Consider the following 18,158-nt stretch of genomic DNA (forward strand, 5'->3'; position numbering starts at 1 on the left):
AGAAAGTTTGAGATGAATTTTGAAATACTTACAAAGAAACGTGTATGAAGATTTAAGTATTTTTCATGTAAATGCCTTACTGTATATCTTGAAATTTTTTTTGGTGTTTTTATTTCTTTACAAATTCTTGACCATTCGAGTATGCGTTTTCATTGTATTACTACCGTTTACAGAATTGTTTCACCCATAAACTTACAATACTGCAAACGCGGGACCATGTTTTACGTCCCTTCCAAAAGACAAATACAGCTCCAACCAGGTTGCCCTTCCCCAGATTTGAACCGGGATCTCCCAGTTAACAACTTATTGGGACCAGGAGCTCAACTGTGAAGCCGCTACCAATTGAGCTACATGTACAGGGACTTTGTGAAGGAAGAGCTTGCAATCGAAATTTGTGAAAAGTGACACAAAATGATAGTCAATATAGAAGAACAGGGAGTGGCAAGACATTAAATGTTTCCTGACCCCAAGATTAGCTGCACATTGATAAATGCACATCTAGGACATCAAGGCCCACAGATGTGGCTTCAATCAGAAAGACTCTGCCCTGATGTGTGGGTGTGTTTTATCTGGATCTGGGGACCTCAGGGCACACTTCTTTCTTCTCCTTCTGGCCTCCATCCAAGGCACAGACCTTTCCCTGGATGTTTTCTGTCAGTGTTCCTGACCCTTTCTGTCATGGAGGCCTGGACATGTGAAAGGACGTTACATTTCTCAAGGTACGCAGATATGTGTGGAGGTGTGGTCGTGTTGATGTATACATGTTGAGTGTGTATATTTGAGTTAAGAATGTTGGAAGGCGTTCTGCTTGCAAGGATTTAGTGTATAGTGCCAGGGATGGACATGTACAGTTTACAGGATGGTTTAGGGAGTGGTGGAAACATTGCCAAAAATGGCTGTGCCATGTCGTGAGGTTATAGACTGTTAATTAGTTTGGGGAAGTTTTAAAAAACTATGATATGACTAAGCAAGACAGTTAACCGAGGGTGTGGCAGGGAGATCGGTGCCTGTCACTGCTGTTTCAACTTCAGGTGAGTGGATATCTTAGGTTCCGCCATCTGAATATTTCATCCCTCGGAACTGGAACAGACCTTGAGATAACGCTAAAGATGGTTTTCGAGCCTTCCCAGAAGACAAGATTTTGAGGAAAAGACAAACAAACCTGAATCATTTTTAACAGTAGATCAACAACTGTAACTGTAACAGTTGGTCTTGTAGAATGTGAATTTCAAGAATGTACTGTACACACCCACTACATCTCTATCTGTAAGCTGTCAAAATTCTGGCCATGGATATCTTCTAACCAATCACTGTCCTGATAGAAGACAGGTGAAAGGGAACTGTTTGACACTAAAGGTCATGACCTATGACCTGGGTGGTGTCTTTTGGAGCCTGGTTATCTAACTAATTCAATTAGTGATGTTTAAAATAATACCATCAGTGTTTTACAGCTTCTTGAAGAAATTTCATTTTGTACTTTACTTTGTACTTTTTGCCTCTCAAAAAAAAATGTTATGATGTACATGTGATTAATTTGTACCTCAAGCTACCAATATGTAACGCCATTGGTCGTTATCATTCGTTTATAAAAAAGGAAATTTGTTAAGTAAATACAGAGATGAACACAGTATGGTAGGTCCAACGTTGATGAGCTACATGTAACTATTCCAAGACTTTAACCTCCTGCCTTATGAGGTAGGCATCTGGGACCAAAGTTGTGTACAGTTCATTATTTAAAAGGCTGGGAGAAGGTTAATTTGGCAATGCTCAGACAGATCAGGAAGGCGCTTTCATGTAGAAGATTAAAAGGATTTGTAAAAAAAAAAGTGGCATGCAGACCTCATGTATGCCCAGCCTGGTCCAACAGATAAGCACAAGTTGGGTCTGTCAACACTGCCCAATGGATTACCTCACTACTTTCACTGTCACACCAACAAAACTAACGGATTAAGCTACCTTAGTGAGATACTATTACCAATTAGAACCTATGTGCCACTCTGTGTATGACTATTTGTATACCCCAGATAGTTTAAAGGTCTGTCTTCCTTTTGAAGTCTTGTTGCTAGCCCTGGGGTTATTGGTAAAATTTAAAGCTGACTGGATAGTCTTAGCGGTTTTGTTGGGTATATATAAGGCTTACATAAGTTCTTAGTGACTTTTTTAGCATAGTGCTACGGTAATAGTCTCACAAAGGAGGAAAAGAAGATTATAGTTGCTTTCTTTCATATGCTAATTTATTGACGTCACTTACCAATCATATAAATTTAGGCAGGACATTTCATTAGGAAGTCAATGTCATTGGGAAATTTCGTCAAAATTTTCCTACAAGGAAGAAAAATAGCAAATTTGTGCATTCAATTTCGGGAATGGCAGCCTCGAACTTGTGTTTTGTTGCAGGGTCTTACTAGGTGATACACATGTAGCTCAGGCACATTTTCTGGCCATACCAAATATGTTGTCCAACATTCAACAGCCAGCCAAGGTTTTCTGTAGCAAGCCTCTGTCATTACAGAGTAATCACACTGTTATATACACTTGTCGTATATGGGTGGAAACTCAGACTGTCTAGAGAGAAGAGGCCTTCAAGTAATTAATATAACCAGCATAACAGGTGTAAGGACCTCTGAAATGTTCCCAATGACGTCGTAGGCCATTTAAACTTGACTACTTGTTTGGTAGGATGGGCTTACTAATTTCAGTTTTAAGATAAAATTAAATCAGATGTTTCTTTCATCAAAATCTAGATTCACAGAGATCTACAAAAGTTAACAGATTTTAACATTTTGAGTAAAAGTTCTATTACATCACTGTATTATCATCTAATATATCGGGAGAAGAAGATGCTGAATATAATAATATAAAATTGTAATTTAAACTTTTAATTTTTGCACAGTCATTAGATGTATTATTTGCATAATCAGGACAACATAGCTCTCACCAATTCTTTTTCGACTGATCACTCGATATCCTGTGATAGAAAAAAGGCCTTTAAACAAGCAGTTAAGGTCCAGTGGCCTGGTTGTTGGCTCAATCAATGCTACCACCACGGCTTTACCAGTCCATCAGCACACTTGAAGTTGGCAGAACTTGAACTCATTCTGTTATCCCTGCCTCCCGTTATGGACTCGGCAGCCATGACTGTGTTGAAACCGAGCTAATCAGATTTGGCACGTTGTTCCTCCTCGAGAGGAAGCGGAGAAGTCTGTCCACCCACTGCCTCCCCACTTCAAATTCCAGCCCAGCAAACTGAAATCCTGATGGTGCACAGGTTTGGTACCACGTGCAGTCTATACTGATTCTACAGTGTGTTTTTGTTCCATTTCTGGACGTTCCATACATATATATGTGGAAGCAGAAAATGGCCAAGTTTAATAGAAGAGATTCGTAAAGGGATGAATGAGTGCTGACTTTGAAATTGTGGTAAGTCTTTTTACAGACTTTGAACGGATGGGGAGGGACAATTTTCTCTTTGCTGTTAGGATGTGTAAGTTTATAACTAAGTATAACTATAAGACATGATTTTTAATTTTGGCCAATTCGTAGCTTACTGACTTCATACATGTAGTTGGCAGCAAATTTAAACAGTTGAAACTCTTTGGCTGTAACTGGTGGGGTGTTGAAGTAGGTGCGAGTAAGAGTCTTGTATTACAGTTTTAATTTTCACCAGGAACAGTCTGTACCAAGGTAGGTTCAGAGATCACTACCCCAGCTTTAATTGAAACACGGCCACTTTCACTCCGAAGACAAACGCAATTCACCTGCTGTACCCTGCCCAATAAGGCGTTCCACAATGTTTCCTTCTCTAGCATTGAAGTTAAAGCCAGTATTGATTAGCCATAATCCTACAGTGTACTTATATGTATATGTTTCTCACGAATATAAGATACATATTCATTGATACAAGTAATTATTTCCATCTAAATGGAGCGAGGTTATGTTTTCTGTGTGTGTGTGTGTGTGTGTGTGTGTGTGTGTGCGTGTGTGTGTGTGTGTGTGTGTGTGTGAAATTTGTGGTCAGCATAACTTGAGAACCTCTGTGGGGATCATAACGATATTTGGTATGTGGGTAGGTCTTGGAAACATGTAGGTCCATCTCAATTTTGGGCCCCATAGCGGTATTCTTGTATTGTAGCTGTAACTTTTCAACAGACACAAGAAAGGTTTCTGTTGCTTTTCATGTTACAGAAAGCATGCAGTAGTAAAATGCCATACCTTGACAGGTAAGACAGTAGTGAAAGTGGATGATCTATACCAGACAGGCCATGTGTTGTCTTAGGATGTAGTGCAGACATCTTGAGTCTGTCAGTTGTTTATCCAGGATACCTCTTGGTTACCATAGCAACCAAGGAATGCTCTCAGTCTGGAAAGATGATTGACATGTTTTGATACCTCACTTCAAAATTGAGAATTATGTCTTTTTAAAATTAAAAAGAAAGAAAATGCCCTGACATTGGGATTAGTTTATGCTAAATTTCATATTACTGTACTAATAGTGATGTCAACATTTTCAAAAACATTTTTATTTGACTTAATGTGTTCGTGGTTATGATAAGACAAGCATTGCTGTCAGTTACTGTAGCATACATGGAATACCAGTATTCTAATATCCATTTGGAAATATGTTTTGTTATCCTTAACCTTCATCTGCTAAGGTCGCCACTTGGCACCAGATTTATATTGGTTACTGGGTTAGGTGCAGGTAGAAGGTTAAAACTAGAAGGTCTTAGATTTTCTTAAACAGTAATGTAAAATCTTGGCTAACACTTCAAGCAATTTTCTATGCCACAACAGATAAGACAGACTTCCTCTTTGGTACCAGTCGTGACCCCCCCTCCCCATTTCTAACCTCACATGAGGTGATACTATCTCATATCTTTTGTAATTTGCTTCCAGTGCTTATCTTTTTCCCAGTTCCCAACAAAAGATGGTGTGCCAAAAGTTGGTTCCTGGGTGCCAAAGATAAAGCCGTAATTAGATAAATAAATATTGGAGATGGATACAACAGAGGAAAAGAATTGCAACAAGTTAGTTAAAATGTCTTGAATGCCTAATATGTTCTGTTGTAAGATAAGAATCGTGTTAAACTGCTTACATTTTTAGAAGAAGTTGTAGAAGGGTACATGTGAAAGGTCATGAACTTTCAAATGTTAGTTTAAAGTTTTTACCTTGAACTAGAGGGTTATGTTTTCAATAGCATTTTGTAACCTTGTCAGTAGCAATAAAGGGTTGGGAGCAGCATACATGTACGTCAAAAAGCTGTGGATTGATTGTCATGACATTTGGAATGTCGTTAGCATTAAAGCAAAGAAACGGTGAGGTGTTTGTCTCATTAAAGATTTTTAAACTGAGTTTGAAACTTTGTGGTCTTTTTGTCATTTGGCTACCAACTCTCTATTGGTTACAGGGTTAGGCAGCAGGGAGAAGGTTTAAGGTTTATCTCCATGTACAAGGGCTTGAACACTGTGAGCATGTCTTGTCTTTTCGTAACAATACAGAAGTGACCCAACTGGATACAGACGCAGCCATCTGGTTTCCTAGTTTGTCTCCACTCCTCTGTACTTGCAGATGAAAGTAACTGTACAGACAGGATGTGTTGCTGACAGGGGGAATGTGACAGTCGCTGAATGATGCATGAAGTTGTAGATAGCGACATATGGCGTGCCTTGGCCACGAACCAGGAACCGGGTTTTGGAAGGAAAACCAAGGATCTTAGGTCATCGTCACCCCTAGCAACTGACTGTTCTCTGCAAATTAGTAACCACGGAGTTCCGCAACCCCATAATTCTGCCAAATCGTTATCTTCTGCTGTCAGTTTGTTTTGAAAAAGAATTTGCAACTGGCGTCATCTTTTGGAAAATTAAATCACCACTGCAGTGAGAATCTAATCCGACAACTTTTTTAACCACCCTGTCTACAACGTTGACATTATTATCTTTTTACAGCTTCCTTTAGAAGTTGATAAAGCAGTGTATGGCCCATTGTTCACAGGCATTTTGACACCAATTTATATTTGTAATAAATCAAAAGAACAATGACAACAAACCAGCATTGTCTGGTATACACTGCTGATTATAAATAACAGAAAAAGCCGAGTATATGTAAGCTGTAAAAACAGTCTATAAAGAATGGTGGCATTCTGACTCCCATCAAACTCCCATCAAGTGTGGGATTGTAGTTAATTGTCATTTGACACAGCCATTGTCAGTTGGGACAGGGGCTGGATTGATGTGCACACGTGGGGCCCCCAGGGCACTCCCAGTCTAACCTTGGCCTAAACTATGCACCCAGGCATGTGTACTGGCACTCTAGGGAGTCTGCTGTTGTCCTGTGTAGGACTAGGACTGTTGTGGTTTACATAAGGTCAGTTGTAAGCAGGCATAGCCTTATGTTCAGTATTGGTACTCTGGTCACAATTCAGACAGTTTACATTGTACATTGCTTTTGCATAAGTTTGGGAGAGGTTACGATAGTTTTTCTATCATCTACAATTTGTAACTTTCCTGGCAATCCAAACCGGCAATAGAATTTCAAGTAAAAACATTGAGAAGTCCATATGTTGTTTCTTTTCCTTGTTTTTCAATACAGACTTGTAGGAACTTTAAGAATAGGAGTTAATAAGATAGGGTAGCTGGTAATCTCTCGGCTATTGTTGGTATTAACATTCTTTTGTCATGACTGCGGTGTCTGGGGTTGGCGGTCGTTCTCGTGTAAGAACAATTACCTGTATGGGGTACGTGTTGTGTGTGTTTAGCATAACAGTAGGGTGGAGTCATTGTCACAGCGCCAGGGTTGTTAACTGTACCAACAGCAAGTTTGCAAACTGTCTATAGTATGTAGCTGTTGGCACGTATGCATCAATAGACCCCTTTCCAAATACCGCGGCCATTTTGAATCCAGGGCGCGCGCACGTGATTCGAGCGCGGGAAAAGTCAACACCCGGTAAGACCAAGCCAGCGGTAAGGCGCTCCCAGTAGAAACCAGCGTTGAGTCATCTTCGGCGGCGAGATGTTCTCCTTCTCGGTGAAATCCATCGATATATTTGCATGGCACAAGTAGATGATATTGTTGTGGACACTTGGACTAGACATCGGCCAGTAAAATTGTGAATTTCTGCTACTTTTCCACAGTTTCTGCCGGGATGTTGAACGCGCGCTACAGTGATAAAATGCTGATATGTTTACACCGCGTGCTTGTAATTTCCCTAATAATGTTAGCTAAAGTCGAGAAAAATCCCACAAAACATACACTTTTCGGATCATTTTAGCTTCGTTTAGGTATGAATATAACTCTTGAGCCTTTTGGCTGTCGTGACAATGCCAACATCATCTTGAAATTACGTTAGTTTGAGGGAGGGTCGTGTTTTCTGTGCAGCGTTACATCGACTTCGCTCAGCAATATTTGACATTTCCGCTGAATGCAATCCCACAAAAAAAACAAGACGTGAAAATATAGACTTGAGTTCAATGTCCTTTTGGGTACAAATTTGGCAGCATTCCGGCGGCTTTTTGACGATCTTTTCGGATGCCAAGAATTTAGGCTTGAGGACTCCAAGTACGCGAGTGAAGTTGTGTTTTCCATTCTATCTGACGTTTCTTTAAATCATTTTGCGCGGCAATATTTCAGATATCTGTTGGCCGGATGGAACCCAAAAAACGTTAAATAATATTGACTTGAGGACTGAAGGACCTCCGGCCGATATTTTTCCTTTTGTTGTGGGGTTTCATCCTGTGGAAATCTAAGATATTTCCGCAAAAAGTGATGTAATAAAACGCTCCAAAGAAAACACGCCCCCTGCTTCACTCACAAGTCGAGAAAAACCCCGTAAAGCATACACTTTTCGGGCTGGGATCCTTATAGCTACTTAGATAGAAATATACAGAATTTTACCGGTTGTGACTTCCCCTGGGAAAACGCGCGTTGAGAGGGGGTCGTGTTTCTGTCTAGCCTTTCTTTCTTTTCTGTCTAGCTTTTCCTTTCTCTCTTGTTACATCGCTCCGCAAGCGATATTTGACATTTCCGCTGAATGCAATCCCACAAAAAAAGACCTGAAAATGTAGGCTTGAGCTAAAGGTAATTTTTTGGGGGAATTTAGCAGAATTTCGGCGGCTTCTTTTGACGAGTTTTCTGAAATATCAAAACCTAAAGTACGTGAGTGAAGATGGAGTGTTTTCACTTTGCGCCGTAATATCTTAATTTCCGTCGGATGATATTACAGAAGCGTGAAAATATAGGCTTGAGGGCTTTGCGAGTATAAAAATTTGACGGAACTTCGGTGGCTCCTTTGACTTTGACGATATTTCAGTGCCAAGATTAGCTTGATGAAGTTCGTGAGTGAAGCAGGGGGCGTGTTTTCTTTGTAGCGTTTCATTACATTACTTTTTGCGGAAATATTTTAGATTTCCACAGGATGAAACCCCTCAACAAAAGGAAAAATATCGGCCTGAGGTCCTTCAGTCCTCAAGTCAATATTATTTAACGTTTTTTGGGTTCCATCCGGCCAACAGATATCTGAAATATTGCCGCGCAAAATGATTTAAAGAAACGTCAGATAGAATGGAAAACACACCTTCACTCACGTACTTAGAGTCCTCAAGCCTAAATACTTGGCATCCGAAAAGATCGTCAAAAAGCCGCCGGAATGCTGCCATATTTAAGGACATTGAACTCAAGCCTAGGCCTATATTTTCACGTTTTTTTGTGTGTGGGATTGCATTCAGCGGAAATGTCAAATATTGCTGAGCGAAGTCGATGTAACGCTGCACAGAAAACACGACCCTCCCTCAAACTAACGTAATTTCAAGATTATGTTGGCATTGTCACAACAGCCAAAAGGCTCAAGAGTTATATTCATACCTAAACGAAGCTAAAATGATCCGAAAAGTGTATGTTTTGTGGGATTTTTCTCGACTTTAGCTAACATTATTAGGGAAATTACAAGCACGCGGTGTAAACATATCAGCATTTTATCACTGTAGCGCGCGTTCAACATCCCGGCAGAAACTGTGGAAAAGTAGCAGAAATTCACAATTTTACTGGCCGATATCTAGTCCAAGTGTCCACAACAATATCATCTACTTGTGCCATGCAAATATATCGATGGATTTCACCGAGGAGGAGAATATCTCGCCGCCGAAGATGACTCAACGCTGGTTTCTATTGGGAACGCCTTACCGCTGGCTTGGTCTTACCGGGTGTTGACTTTTCCCGCGCTCGAATCACGTGCGCGCGCCCTGGATTCAAAATGGCCGCGGTATTTGGAAAGGGGTCTATTTGGTAAGTATTGTATAATTTGTAATGTATTGTTCAAAGTATTCAAAGGGCCATGTTGACAAAACAACGCAGCTTACATTGTTATTGCAGGATGTACTTTGAAACATGTTGCCCCCCTCCCCACTTTACATACTTATAACATGTACAGGTATTGAACATGTTTTGTGATGTCTTGCCATACCATATGCATTATATCTCTTCTTTCACCTGTGATAATTATACCCTAGACTGGGTACATGTATCCTTGTTAATCTACATGTTTTTAGTCAAAGTGTATTGTATATGTATTTGTGCCATTTGACCTATTTTCTTGTCACCATTTATTCAGTTCATGGACATTGCTAACTTAACAACTTGTGATCAAAATTAAGAAACAGATGCATAAAGCATTGATACTTCTCTAGTTTAAGTTTAACACATGCTTTAGTTTGTTGTTAACAATAACTTGAGTATGACTCATAATACCAAGGAGGTTTACCGTTGGAAATTTTTTCTGCACTCTAAAATCAGAGTCACTGACGAAAAGTAGTGGATGCTACTTGAAACGTCTGACCGTTTCCAAAATCATATCCAGTTGCTTGAGTAACTTTGGCATATCGTTTACCTGGATGTCAAACCTTCACCGACGAATCTAGAATACTGCCCATCAAGTTGCAGAAGGTGTTGCCGATGATCACTATCACTGATGTAAATGTTTGTTACTTGTGTCTGCAGACATCCATGCGGAGGCTGTTCAGCAGGCCTTGGCGCAGCACAGTAAGCGGAACCGTGTGCCGGTGATGCCCATGCCGTCCAAGCGCCAGTCTCTGGTCCTCAACAACCCAGTCATGGACACACCTACGGGTAAGTCATCACAGGTCCTCTGAAGTAGTCCTGTATATTATTTTTCCAAGATCATTCTTTACAATTGTATGAAAAAGATACAAAGGACATGTATGTCACGAAAAACAAAGTAGTCAAAACACATGAATAAACCCAAGTTTTGTAGTTTATATTCATATATCTAGTCATTAGTATAATTGTAACTTACAGTGCTAAATGATACCATTTAGACAATTATTTCAAATGTTAATTCCGACCTATTAATCTACTTGAGATAGAAAATGATATCAATTTTCTTTTCAGATTATTGTACATGTATGCTAGAGGAAATCCTTGACTGAAATGTGAAGCTTTGAAGCATTTGATATTAAGAAAGTATCTGCATTGCAAGGAAAAATGACCTACCGGGGACATTTCAAAATAAGACTTCTTAAAATCTTTCTTGAATGTTTTCTCCCATGGGCATTGCAGAGTTAGCCCGGCTAAGACACTTCCATTCCCAGAAGGCCATGCGCTGTGTCGCACAGAGCAGACTCTCGCTACACACTCCCGTACAGTCGGACGAGTCCGGTCAGTTCGCTGTGTGGCTGCTGGCTTCTCATCATCAAAAAACAATCAAAATCATCATTAAATCATAAAACAGATATCCCTATTGGTATGAAATGATTTGGTACTAAGAGTTCAAAATCATACATAAAGACACAGTTCAAAATCATACGTGCTAAACTTTTGGCCAATCCTTTAGCCTTCTTCAGGATGAATGACCCACTATTTTGGTCATGTGACTCTTGTAGTGGGTCGTTTATCCTAAGGAAGCTAAAGATGGGCCAAATATCTGATAAGCTCAGTTTTGCTTTGTCTTATAACCAAATTGTCACGAAATCATTCAATCTGAGTATTGAAACAAGCAAAATTGCTGTCGATAGTCAATTCCAACAATCTGATTCAGCAGTGCTTTTTCCTCTGCCCCTATATACAGCATGGAGTCATGAGTGAATCAAAATTGATTTTCAAATTCCAGAGTTGTGATCTGTATATGTCCAGTATTCAATCTTTGATTAATAACGAAAAGCAGCTTGATTTTTGTGAGCTTGGCTTGTAAAGAATGACACGGGCAGCTGTGCTGTTTGCTACACCTGTCCGCAGCTGTTTGCAGCTGTTTGCAGTGATGCTTGCAGCAGTTTGAGATGATTGCAGATGCATGAGATGAATTACTGCAAAGGTCAAGAACATGACCTCTGGCTCTTCAAGTTCAATACCTTGTAATTTGTATGTGATCTTTTCATAGAAGGTGAAGAAACGTAAAATGTTTCTCCTTCAAATCCAAAGATTCAACAATTCACATAAGAAGTATTAAACTGCATCCTTAGCAAAATTAGCTGTTTTTGCCACCAACAGCAAATGTGGGAGACAAATTATAAATCATTTTCCTTAAATGATGACTTTGTATGCAATCCATATAATCAAATCAACATGGCCTAATACAACTTTATGACGTTTCTAGACACGTCTTCTGACGATGAGAGTATCCACTCCGGTCGCCTGTCCACGTCGTCACCGGAGCATGCTTCCAGACAGCCTAGCGGGCTCACAAAAAACAGCGCCGGCGGAAGTCGGTCTTCAGTTTCGTCCCAGTCTACAACGACGAGCGGCGCTCAAGGCGCGCCTGGCGGAATCTACAGCATTGCAGATGTTCTACAGGACTCCTGTAAGTACTGATACATCGAAAGACTTCTTATAACATTTTAAAATTGAAGAGTACTAACATACCTTTAGTAAGTGTTAAAGGAAAACGTTTGAATTTGTACAATGTCAGTAAACTTATTGAGAACCAAGTTAAATGAGGTATAGTAGGGTCTGTTTGTTAGTGTTGGGTTTGTTAACGTTGCTACTGACTCTTCATTGCAGTAGCCATGAGTACGTAGGAGTAATAGCCACGTTTAGATTTGAGGTCTTTACCTGCATGCCTCTGTATTGGTAATGCCTGCTAAAATTTTCAGAGATAAACCTGGTATGAATAAGAGTTACTGTTTGAATAAAGAGGATTTTTTTACCTCAGTTAGTATTTTCTCTGTATTCCATTAAAAAGAGTTTGCTGGTAGTCTAAGTTTTGATTCCAATTCTAGACTCGGCTCCATAGACCAACCATATGCATGCTGCTGTCATGCTATGTACTGTAGTCAAAGCTGCTCCATTCTAGGGTAGTTGTCACTGATACAGCCATGACAGAGGCAGCTGTTTGTTGATCTACAACCTGTGCAGGGCTCTCGTCTTTTTCGGCTCAGAATGATTCAGCGGGATAAACTTGACTTTGATGTAGACTTAAACCAGCTGCATGGATCAAAGTTAGACCAGACACAAATGGAGAAATTGCCAACATTTTCTAAGCTTAGGAGAGAGGAATACTGAATCAAAACATAAGACTAGGTACCAAATACATATAGTTGGGGCAAGCTGCTCAAAATGAAATAAAACCCAAATGATTTTAAAACCAATTGTTGAAGTCTGATGCACTTTCCTAATCTACCTAGTTTTGAATATCCCAGACAAGATCAAATTTCACTTCATGCAAAATGTGTTTAAAAAAGGAATATAGCCATTTTTACGTCTTGAAAGTTTAAAGTGGTAGCCCTGCCTCGGTTTGGTAGATCAGTCCACAAACTTTCATGCTGTCATCTTCTTTCTCCCTGCTCTCCATTGCTCCCTCTAGCTGGAATCTTCAGTATTGCAGATGTCCTTCAGGGGTACCAGGAAGGTTGGTTTTTCATGGGGTTGTGTGGCTTGAGTCTTCACCCTGACCACCCCTATTCAAGAAGTGAATCATACCCACGATCTCTGTAATTGTGTTGTGGTCTGGTTGTTACCATTGATGAAGTAGGGGTGGCCAGGTGCTTTGCCAGCCTGAAGTATCTAGAGCACTTCCACCACACCCTGTACTAGCTTTGCACTCTTTTCAAGTCACACAGACCTGAAAACATCTTTCTCTCATCACTTCTGCAAATCTTACCTACATGTCGACGACCATGTAGCTTGCATGCTGCTTGTGTAAAGGCATTTCTGCATATTTGCTCTGCATGAAAAACATTCATGCAATGTTAACATACCAAATTGTCCTTAAACATGTAATACCCATATGTGATAGACAAACTAAATGTAAAAGCAGACTGGAATAACACTCTTGAAAATCAAGTCAAAGAGGATGAGTTTTCCATGCAGTCCCGGTTTGAGTACATTATACTTTCTGATAATAAAACATTGACAATAGAGATCATGAAGTAAAAGTATCTTTCATAAGATATGTACACTAGTAGTTAAGTAAAATAAGTCATAAAGGTACCAATGCATAATCTTGTAACTGGTACAATACATGTACAATTACAATTATATAGGAATATGCTTAGTTTTGCCTAAAAGTATATGATCAAACAAAGTGCTTTCTGTTGGGGTTTGATGGTACAAGGAAAGCCAGCTGTCAACACAAAAGCATTCCAGCTCTTTTCATTAACCCTCTTATCCTGCACACTGACAGTTTACTAGCCAGTTGTAGCATGAAAAGGTATAAAAAAGTTGAACTGTCACAGTATATACCACCATAGCCTGAACACTGTCTTTTTGATACATGTTTATCTTAACAACTGTGTTATAAAAAGCCTTACCCAGAATAAAAAGACTCTTTGTACACAAAGTGTTTCACTCATCCGACATTTCGGTGACCGTCTGTCACCTTCCAGTTCCACGGGGCAATTCTGACTGGTTCACACTTTGCACTGCAGCAAGGTGGCGCTGCTTATAGATACAGTTCCAAAAGTAAATTATTTACATATATACAGAGATAGTTAATGCAGTGTTTACAATGCTGTCCTGAACGTAAAGGAGTTTCCTTTACACTTTGAATGCATTGTAAGTACAGGCCGTCACCGAAACATTGGTGGAATGAAACACTTGGTTGTGTACAAAGAGCCTTTTTATTCCGTGACTTACTAACCAGATGAAACTATTCACAGAAAGCTTACCCTGTCTCCCCCTCCCCCACAGTGCCCAGTTCCAGTCAGAACAAGACCCAGCAGCTGCCGCCCGATGTGACGTCCCCCTCCGTGGCGAGTCAGACCTTCCGGATGGACCGTACCATTGACAGGAGGCACAGGCCGCAGCCCAAACCACAGCAACCCGAGGACGAAAATGGTATCTACTACAGGATGGATATTTAGGCAGTTGTAGTGGACAACCTCAAGTCAACCGTACACACTTATGCAACATCTTCAAAAACGGTGCATGGGCCACATACAAATGAGTAGTTCCTATTTAGAAACTTTATTCAAGCCCACACCCAGATATGTTTAAAACATGTCTTGAATGTGGGTCTGAATAAAGTTCTAAACGGGAACTATGAGGCTATAGCATCTTTTCTGAAGATGCAGCATAAGTGTGCACGGTTGACTTGAGGTTGTCTAGTACAATTACCTAAGACATGGCGGATATGTCACAGGGTTTTTGCCAGTGTAAAAAATTTTGAAGACTTTTTTCCTAACATGCAAAATTTGTATGTTGGAAAAGGAAATCTATAACTGGCAAAAGCCCTATTCTATAATGTGGGGTGTTATAAAAGGAAGATGTCACCATTTTGTTTTTCTCTTTTGCAAGTAGGAAAACAGAATGTTCTATAAGTTGATCGTAAATGCAAACTTTCATCTATGAACCAATACAAACCAATAGACAATCATGATCCTTCATGATTCAGTTTTCCATGTACTGTTTCATTATTTAGCACCATGCTTTGTGTGCTTATCTGAAAAAGATGGTTTATTTTCTGTCCAACTCCCCACATTTTTGTGCTTTTTTGCTCATTTTTTGAACATGTATAACTTAGTTACTGTTAAAATCTTAACAAAATAGGAGTTGTAACAGTCAATTGTTAGGATGCTAGTAGAATGTAGTTCTAACTCCATGCAAAAGTGTCTGCGATGTGCTTGGTCAGAACGTTGTGCTAAACCAGTATGTCCCTCTCTCCATGTGCGTGTCATGGCCAGATTCTGACCTAGAACTGCTGTGTGAGTAAAAACATGTTCCTCTTGCCAAGTGCCCCCCTCCCCACCTACCCACAATCCCCTGCGCTGGCTGCATGCTTGATTTTCAGGGCCTTAGTTTGGCAACTGTCATTACTAAAGCAAACTAGCAGAGAGTGGTTGTTGCTTGCATGTCATTCCTCCCCTTTGTCCCCTGCCATTTCATTGTTTTTAGATTTTCAACATTCCAAAGCCCCCTTTCGTTCTTTTCCATTTTGAAAGACGATGTTATAAGAAAAGCAGTACAATTTGTGAAGTTTTCTTATTTTATTACAAAAAAAGTTTTTTTCCAAGTGTTGTTATAGCATCTTTATGATGAATTTTGACAGACTGCCGCCCCTACCATTTCCTGTACTTAGATTTGGAAGGACACAACAAAATTTTGAATCTTGTGCAATTTTTTCCAATCTCAGGAACAACCTTGTATACGTGTATCATGACAACTCTAAAGATATCAGATATTCTAACATAGAAAAAGAAAATTAAGATCTTCCAAATAACATGTTAAACTTTGAATTACAAGTAAAAACACAGGCTTTAGGGCTCACAAAAGTTTGTCCTTGGAAGTTGGATGTTGACTCTCCTTATTTAAAATGACCAGTGTTGTATATTGAAGCTAACCTGAAGTACCCTATGTTTGTGTGTGTGTGTTGTCCCATAGTTCCAGTCCATGGGAAGGTGTCTGCTAAGATCCAGCAGCTCCTGAACACCCTGAAGAGACCAAAGCGCAAGCCGCTCAGGGAGTTCTTCGTGGATGAAGAGGAAGAGTTAGAAGGTGAGAAACTTGTGACACTTGGATAGCCCACACTTCTGCCAATGTTGCATGATTTTTTTTCCTTGTATTTTCCCCAGTTCTAATCTACGTTTCAACAGGAAAGATTGTTTGAAGAATTTCTATATCGTAATCCAGATATTTTTTCAATCAATTCTTCCACATGATAACTGAAAAATGCTCAATGACTTCTATGTCTTCACTTTTTCTTGGTTTGTTGTGAAGGAAAGTATTTTTTTCCATTCAGTTTATAATGGATATGTTTGTCTTTTTTGAAAGCAATAGCAAAAGAAGTTGACCCCAACGCTCCGAAGGCAGAAGGGCCGGTCATCTCTCCTGCTGTGGGAGAATCACTAGCAGTGAGTACTGTGAATACTATCTTAATCTATTCTTGATGATAGATATTAATCCTCTATCTTTGTGAAAGGTGAAATAAATGAACATTTAGTTTTCTTTCAGACCTAAAGAATACTTCCAATGTAAGATATTTGTGATCGTGAAGGAATCTGAAGAATGTTTGGGTCAGGAAAGTTGAGATAGAAAAGGTAACCATGTTTCTTGCCTCACACAAATAACCTAAACTCAACACCATTGCACAGGATGTAAAGATTTCCTTACCTTTTATGGGTTCTCAAACACAACTGTTCTTCCCTCCTTAGATTCCATCAGGACTTCCTCGTAACCTGGAGGCAGCGGTGCAGAGATACGGGTCAGCCAGCTACAAGGCCACGGTCATCACCGCACTGGACGCCACAGGGAAACACTCCATCACTTTAACTTATGGTAAACATGCACAAAATCAATTAACTTTATAAAATCAGGATCACAGAAGAAAATAACTAGAAACCACATGTATGTATGTATTTGAAAATTGAAGGTATCTTTGACGCTGATATGAACAGCTGTCAAGACAGCAATATACATGTCATGTATCAAACATTCGTTCTTTCCTACATGTTGAACTATGAAGTGGAACTTGTTGCCACCCTGCACAGTAGGAGCATCTTCGCTAGATGGCTTTGAATAGTGTGTTATGCTGAAGGATTGTTTACCGGTTATACAAATACAAATTCAGTATGGTGTTCTGTTTCATACAGGATTTTGTTCTGTTCTGTTTCATCTATGATCAAAGTCTGACATAGTTTCTAATCTATCTATGTTTGTATTCTGGCTGTTTGTGTTTTTCTCCCAGGTAAACTGCTGAGTAGAATGCAGAAGATAGCATTCTCCCTACTGAACAAGGTCGGACAGAAGGAACCAGCTATCAGACCTGGGGATAGGGTAAGTTTAGAGAAAACTACAATTAAACTTTAGATATTTGCAGTTTTTCAAACTTAAGGCTGCATTATGTACATGGCAGGAAGACAGCAGAAAACTACAGTTTAACTTTAGATATTTGCAGTTTTTCAAATTCAAGGTTAGCATTATGTACATGGCAGGAAGACTTCAATGCATTCTCCTTGTGTCCCACTAGGTGGCACTGGTGTACCCCAACAGTGACCCCATCTCCTTCATGTGTGCGTTCTACGGCTGCCTGTATGCGGGAGTGGTGCCTGTTCCAATAGAGGTTCCGTTGACAAGAAAAGTGAGTAAATACTCTTCTTCAGCTCTGAGTGACTTGATGATCTTAAGATAAGATTAATGTATGATTTATAATTCTATTTTTTTCAAAAGTTAACTGTCAAATTGTTTCTTACCAGGATGCTGGCAGCCAACAGATAGGCTTCCTGTTGGGAAGCTGTGGGGTGTCCATTGCGCTCACTTCTGAGGCCTGTCTGAAAGGGCTGCCCAAAGGACCCTCTGGGGAAGTTGCACAGTTCAAGGGTAAGACATCCATGTTTAACCAGCCCTTCATATAGAAGAAGTTATATCTGTGTCTTCCCTCTGTTAAGCCAGTGAAAGACCCATTGTGAATTATTATCCCTATTATTGTTAGATTGATTTATAAATACTGATGATGAAGCCAAATCATATTCCAAATGACTGACCATTTTAGGTGTACAATTGATAAAGATATGATGGTAATTATCTTGACAAGTTTAAAATGTCATGGAGATATATCACGATACAGTTATGCACATTAAAAAATGATGAAATGTGTTTCCTTCCCTCCAGGCTGGCCCAGACTGACTTGGTTCGTTACAGAACACCTGTCCAAACCAGCCAAGGACTGGATGCCTCCACCCAGACTGTCGGACGAACAGACAGCCTACATTGAGGTATGGAGGGTC

At 39.8% G+C, this 18,158-nt stretch overlaps 1 protein-coding gene across 12 annotated transcripts in view; it reads left to right on the plus strand.

Annotated features, from left to right (window-relative positions):
- LOC136420553 (disco-interacting protein 2 homolog C-like) overlaps positions 1-18,158 on the plus strand; it is a 63,586-nt gene that overhangs the window by 24,406 nt on the left and 21,022 nt on the right. For 7 of the 12 annotated variants that reach the window (XM_066407510.1, XM_066407515.1, XM_066407514.1 and 4 more), the window contains 12 exons: positions 9,985-10,113; positions 10,564-10,662; positions 11,597-11,800; positions 12,803-12,847; positions 14,128-14,274; positions 15,817-15,930; positions 16,207-16,286; positions 16,587-16,710; positions 17,120-17,208; positions 17,402-17,512; positions 17,628-17,751; positions 18,043-18,146. In XM_066407510.1, coding sequence (XP_066263607.1) covers positions 9,985-10,113; positions 10,564-10,662; positions 11,597-11,800; positions 12,803-12,847; positions 14,128-14,274; positions 15,817-15,930; positions 16,207-16,286; positions 16,587-16,710; positions 17,120-17,208; positions 17,402-17,512; positions 17,628-17,751; positions 18,043-18,146 — 1,370 coding nt within the window. Of the gene's footprint in view, positions 1-6,240; positions 6,361-9,984; positions 10,114-10,563; positions 10,663-11,596; positions 11,801-12,802; positions 12,848-14,127; positions 14,275-15,816; positions 15,931-16,206; positions 16,287-16,586; positions 16,711-17,119; positions 17,209-17,401; positions 17,513-17,627; positions 17,752-18,042; positions 18,147-18,158 lie in introns of those variants that run through there. The other 5 variants (XM_066407512.1, XM_066407519.1, XM_066407521.1 and 2 more) reach the window with 4 other exon arrangements.

Source organism: Branchiostoma lanceolatum, chromosome 15 (genome assembly GCF_035083965.1).
Source record: "Branchiostoma lanceolatum isolate klBraLanc5 chromosome 15, klBraLanc5.hap2, whole genome shotgun sequence".
Taxonomy (NCBI): domain Eukaryota; kingdom Metazoa; phylum Chordata; class Leptocardii; order Amphioxiformes; family Branchiostomatidae; genus Branchiostoma; species Branchiostoma lanceolatum.